The sequence below is a fragment of the Punica granatum genome, chromosome 7 (genome assembly GCF_007655135.1).
Source record: "Punica granatum isolate Tunisia-2019 chromosome 7, ASM765513v2, whole genome shotgun sequence".
Classification (NCBI taxonomy): Eukaryota; Viridiplantae; Streptophyta; class Magnoliopsida; order Myrtales; family Lythraceae; genus Punica; species Punica granatum.
This window is the reverse complement of record NC_045133.1, coordinates 5,931,032-5,937,623: the sequence shown is the minus strand read 5'-3', so window position 1 is coordinate 5,937,623 and position 6,592 is coordinate 5,931,032. Positions and strand designations below refer to the sequence as shown.

Here is a 6,592-nt window from a genome sequence, read left to right as displayed (position 1 = left end):
TAAAAAATATATCATTTACATTTAGTCTAAGAATTTTGCAGATCTAAAATCTTCTAATAATATCTTCTTTCATAATTGAACAAGTTATGAGCATGTGTTGTATGTTCCTTTTTCTTTCTCCCATTGAGCCCGAACTCGCTAGATGACTTGCATATGAATGAGTTAGTGAAATAAGTCACGATGAAATTGACTTTCCCACTCTGTTCGCTCTCAATTCTTTTGAGATTTTACCTAGCTCACCTAACCCTTTCTTTGAATTGCATGCATTATGTGAAAGGAGTTGTCTTGTGCTATCAAAACTATGAGATCCCTATTAGAAATCTGGTTTCGACCAAAATCTATTCTAGTTGACCGGCTCGATGCATGAATGACTAGCTTAGTGCACGTATATCTACTATCTTAAATCTTTTTTTCCCTCGAAAGTAATGAATGTCGATTGATGACAAAAATGGGTACAAGGGAAAAATATCCATGGTGTCTTAAATCTTTGAACATATATGTAGTTGGTAACCCAGATATCATGCTTACTTATGGAGATTTATCGATGTCAAGTACGTCTCACATAACAATTGTCAAAAGAATTTACGGTTTTATAATTCGTTTCTTACGTCACTCATTTTAATTCTCAACGCTTTTGTTTTTAATGGATTTTTCGGTTTATTCACAATGTCAAATAGATAACAATCTTTTGCCTTAATTTCAGAAGATAAGAGAGGAAATTGCTCTTGCTAGCTATGTGGACTGATTATTCTCAATTCCACACGGAAATTGAAGTCGATTCTAGTAGAGTAACTAATTAATTTGTCGGACTAATGTCCTCTCTCATACATGATTCCTAGTCGGTAACAAAAGGATTAATTATTTTCTATCACAAGTGGTCGGAAAAGTGATTCCTAAATCTTTAAATTGTTTAATCGTCATCATCTTCACATGTTTAAACATTTGTTTAAATTTTTTGAACGTATATAAAAACTGCAAGTAGTGCTTAGAATACTAGTATTCTTTCTCTTCCCGTTACATAACTAATTTTTTATGACCTAATTTGATTCTAGATGAGGATTGCATAAGTTCTCAGTCGAATATTTTTTATTCCAATCCCCCATAGGGGAAATTATTAATCATCTTCAGTTGAATAGGCCTATCATCCAAAATTCCACATCAGACAAATAAAGTGTTTTGAAATGTTGTAAGTTAAATCTCTTCTCCCAAGTCCCATCTACCAAAAAAAAAATCACTTCTCCCTCATTTCCGATATCTATGTACTATTTTCGGTAGATAAGAGGCCAGGCACATTCATAAACAAAGTCAGCACCACTATCATTAAGCCGATCATCTGGCATAGAATTATGAAGGGTGAGGTCTCTTGAAATCATCGAAAGTGAAGCCAAGATATTGGGAAAAAGAAGAAAACGAAAAACAAAACGAACAATCACAGGGAGTAGAAGGCAAACATCACAACCAAGCAACAAAATTTGTAGGTCTGCTAACTGCCGTTTAGCTAAGTAGTACGCAAAAGAATTCGACCCTGTGTCTAAAATAATATAAACCGGATCTTATAGATCAGGATCCCCAATGGTGCATCCATCGCGACAGGAATTCGCTCCTATAGAGACGGCAATTGAGATGGATAAAGGGTTTTTAAATGTTATAAGTTGAATCTCTTCTCCCCGCTTTCCGATATCAAAGTACTCTTTTCGGTCGATTTGAGGCTAGGCACACCCATAAAAAAAATCAGCACAACTATCATTAAGCCGATCATCTAGGATAGAAAGGATTACGAATTATGAGGAGCGAGATCTCTGAAATGATCGAATAATGAGTTGAATAGAGAGAGTTAATGGAATGAGAATGAGAAATTTACTAAGATAATGTAAACAAGATCTTATAGATCAAGATCCCGGTGGTGCATCCCTCTCTAACATCCATAAAGACCAAAAATTTATGTTGTGAATTCTCTAACAAGAAATTAACTTAATCCCCCCATTTGACTTTTCTCACTTGTCCAAAAGTTTCCTGTTTATTATTGCACGTTTTTGAATTTGTCATCTACATCGCTAATTATCGCACACTTTTCCTGTAATATGTACTTTCGTCAATTGTGTCGAGCCTCGAAATGAATTTCTTCCAATTTGGGTTGAACTCATGACCTTAATTTCGTGCTGGGGGCGTAGCATAGGTAAAAGATTGTACGCTCCTTAGCTTACCGAAAAAAGATTGTGCGCCTTCGCTTGTAAACAAGATGGATAAAGAATGTACTAAATAAAGTGGGATTGTCCAAACAAGACGTTGAAAGTCAAAGGGTCAAACTCAAGATACCAAAACACTACATTCTCTGACAAAAAGAGAAAAGGGTGTCTAAGCTATAAAGGCTAATACTCTTCATTCCTACGATAACCATTTTATTGATTATTGATAAAATAATCACAGTTGCGCGTTAACAAAAATTCAAATCCCATTTTTTATTCAGAAAATTTTGGTCAAATCCACACTAATCTCCACCTATATATATACCCCTCTCATCAAACCTCTTCTTCTCAAGCTAATCCAAACATCTATTCTTCCTCGTCTTATTAGTTCCCTTCTATCTCCTCAACACAATACTTGATTGTAATATCAAATACGTACACACGCATATACTTGGTTTTATTCGGGGAAGAGAGACATGGAAGTTCGTGTTGCACGATGTTTTAGCCCTGAGACGAGTGATGTTAATGAAAACGAGTTCATCATGGATGTGAAGAAAGGCCCGTGGACTGCAGAAGAGGATGCCCTCCTCATGAATTACGTGAGCATCAATGGTGAAGGGCGATGGAACTCTGTTGCTCGTTTTGCAGGTTAGCTTAAAAATCAATATACGCAGGTTACTTGGAGAATTAGGAGTGCATTATTAGTCAGACAAATGCTTGAATTGGCTTTAGCAAAAGCACCCAACACGAACCTATGGGATTGAAAGAAGACATGTATTATTTCACGTGTAGTCCATAGTGTGCTCTGTTGCTTATACTCCTTGGTTTTCTGTCGTCGATAAGCAGGGCTGAAGCGAACTGGAAAAAGTTGCAGATTGAGATGGTTGAACTACCTACGCCCAGACCTCCGCCGTGGAAGCATCACTCTCCAAGAACAGCTGCTGATACTCGAACTCCATTCCCGCTGGGGAAATCGGTAATTATGCTCACTAATTAACTTGCATTTAATTAACATCCTTTCCGCTTTACCCAGTTGTATTATTTCTTTCTTTTTCCTTAGGATCTAACCGCATGGACATGTTTCGAAACATTGCAGGTGGTCGAAAATATCCCAATATCTGCCCGGCAGAACCGATAATGAGATAAAGAATTATTGGAGGACAAGGGTTCAAAAACAAGCAAAGCAGCTGAAGTGTGAAGTCAACAGCAAGCAGTTCAGAGACGCAATGGAACACGTCTGGATGCCACGCCTTAGAGAACGGATCCAGAGTTTGTCAGGCAACAGCGCCTCATCGGCTCAGCCCACCGACGCTGCCACCTATCCCGTAGACCCAACAAGCAATCACACTCGTGACCAAAATATCGTTTATCAAATGGATCAAACCGCCGGCTGGTCCAATACGTTCAACTCGAGTTTCATTACTGAGATACTGGCAGCATCATCTGACTCCTATTTGGATAATACACAAGCCTCCCTTGTTTCGTATTCATCCGATCATTATGGTCCGTGGGAAGGAAGCTGCATGGACAAGAGTTTCATTACTGAGATACCGGCAGCATCATCTGACTCCTATGTGGATAATACACAAGTCTCCCTTGTTTCGGATTCATCCGATCATTATTGTCCGTGGGAAGGAAGCTGCATGGACAATATCTTTGACGTGTCTTTTTCGTGGCCTGAGAATTTGTGCGACTCTCCGGGAGACCTGATGATGGAAAACATGTGGAACGAGGAGAACATACGGCTCTTGCAACAGCAGCTTTTTGAGGATTAGAGTTCTTTTGCCAATCTTTTAGATGAAAACGTTTAGAAAATCAACTGAACAAAGAGATATAATAGGGCATAAGATCATAATTAATAGTCCTAGCGTAGCATCAATTTCAGCAATTAATAATTCTTTCAATTATGTAAAATAATTAAAATGTATCGGTTCGATTCTTCAATGTGAATGGTTCAAAATCTTTGTAATCTTTTCCCCTTCTTGGAGATCTTCAAGTACACAGTTTGACTCATGACATGGAAAGATGGATCGGTTTGGACATGATTTTATCAGGCCAAATACAAAATATTTTAAATTGGATGCACGAATGTGCAAGTAGTTTTCCACATGTTTGTCAAAGGATGAATTATATTGAAGTCAAAATTGTTGACCAGAAGGAGGGAAAGCGGCTGAAAATGAAGCGTTAGCCGTCAGTACGTCTCTCTTGGATGTAAGAAGTATATTCAATTGAGTCTTGAGTGGGCTATTTTTCTTTTGCCAGAAGCACTAACCCGCCGACACTATTAAAAAAAGTACCAAACATCGTCTTATTTAATTTAGCCTTAGAAGTATCAATCTGGCTTAGTACAAGTAGTTTAGTGGCGCTTCTTCTTGAATGAATCTCGGATTTGAAAATTAATTGAGAAAATTCACGGATGAGAAAGTTTTATTCTTAATGGAATGACAACTGAAACTTAAATTAATCGGGACTAATTGAGTTTCTAGATACTAAATGATGTAAAAAAAAAAATCAATTATAGAAACCATTGCTTATTGAGAAATACAAGAAACTCAGCTAATCTACCCCTCCTTTTCAGCAGGGACACCTGAAAAAATATTCAATGAGTGCTAATTGTCGATAAGAATTATCAATGAAGATGTATGTAAATGGGAGCCTGTGGGGTCATTGTAGACTATGTTTACCACTTACAAATCATTGGATGTTATTCAGTTAAGTGGCTGATTAATATTCATTGAATATTTGCTGAAACACCCATGGGATTGTAGAAGCCATTGCATCAACCATGACATCACTGCTTACCTTATCCATGAGTTAATAAAAATCAATATATTAATTCGATCTTATCGTAAGTGTGGAACCTTCGCCAGCAACAATACTCTCCCTCTGTAAATTTCTCATGAGGCTTCTTCGAGAGTCTAGTCTTAATTAAAGCCTGAAATTAATTAATCATGAGAAGATTCGGCCTTGTCGACTCCGCTGCCTTAATATAGATTAATTATTCTGCTGATCTTCGGTCCAATGTTGTAACGATAGATGATCTTGGACCAGCATTTTAGAACATGTAACATTGCTGACAACATCGTTTTATTAAGACATTTTGTAGGAGTCCCTACGAAACCGAGACTAAGGATTGCGCCCTAAATACAGACATTCATATGGGATTGGATTTTCCGTGTTTGTATTATACTAGTAAAGAAACATGTATATTAATATGATTAGAAGAGATGTTACCTTTGATGAACATGCGGTGCTTCACTTGAGAAAGTGTGGCTGGATAAAGTGCTCACTGATCTACGCGATATATACATTCATCATTTGTAGTTAAGTATGCAAGGAAGATAAATTTCCACTAGAAGATCTGTTACCATACATGAATCAAAACAAAAGGTGGCCAGAAAAAGTTCTCATCGAATTGAGCTACTGAGCTCGACTTGGTTTGGTGAGGGCTTCTCCTCATGACTCGCGTTCCGAACTTCTTCGCTATTCCTTTTTTCGAAGCCTCGTTTCAGCACCTCTTGGCATAGCCCCTGGACGACATGCAACAAAACAAGAAAAATACAGTGGCAAAGAACAAAACATTTGAACTAAGCAAAGAATATAAAGGAGGTCACTTAACAAGTTCTGGTGCCTTGGAACAACGGTACAAATCAGCCGTAGCATCATGGGGAACCAAATATGACTCTAGATGCATCCCATTCAACTAAGGACGTGATCCAGTAGACATTTTCAAATTGAACGCGTAAGGAAAGGAAATCATCGGATTAATATTAACCATCATCTCCGCAATCCGAAACTATTAAGAGCTCAGAGTGCATTTAGTATGAGGCAATCTAAATGGATTATTGGGAATTTGATTTTATTTTTCCTGAGTCCACTAGATTACCATGTTTGGTGGATGCAAGGGAATCCACTAGACAAGTGGTAATCTACTTGGAGGACTGTCTGTCTACTTTCCCCAAGGTGGGAATCTATTTTTGATTTATTAACCAAAAATATCCTAGCTTTACGTTCTCCATCGTATCAGACTCTCCCAAGCCTCCTTCTCGGTTGGTCGCCTCCCACCCCTGCTTCTCCCTCCGCTAAGCAGCTCCTCCCCATCGCCTGGTATTCTCGGTTGCCGGCACCGCCCATTGCCGCTTTTTGCACTGCTCCGACTCCTGCTAGGTAAAAGTTCCGATCTCGTTTGCTATCTCCGTCCAGCTTTTTGTTTATTAATCCCTTGTTGCTGGTGTCTGTTGATATGGCTATGTATATTGGATTTGGCACGAGCGCAATTCGAGGATCTTCAATTTCCGTTTTAGTAAGGAAAATTATTTCTAGAGTAGAAGAGAGAATTGCTTGACAGCCCAACGTAACTTTCATGATAATTGGTTCTGTTTTTGCTGCAAGAATTAATGGGTTTA

At 38.2% G+C, this 6,592-nt stretch overlaps 1 protein-coding gene across 1 annotated transcript; it reads left to right on the top strand.

The window, feature by feature from the left end:
- The first annotated feature begins 2,558 nt into the window (after positions 1–2,558).
- Positions 2,559–4,157, top strand: LOC116214869 (transcription factor MYB78-like). The gene is made up of 3 exons (XM_031550349.1): positions 2,559–2,834; positions 3,033–3,162; positions 3,283–4,157. Exons 1-3 carry the CDS (start codon positions 2,663–2,665, stop codon positions 3,959–3,961), a joined length of 981 nt encoding a protein of 326 aa, XP_031406209.1. The 5' UTR covers positions 2,559–2,662; the 3' UTR covers positions 3,962–4,157.
- Positions 4,158–6,592: the final 2,435 nt, after the last annotated feature.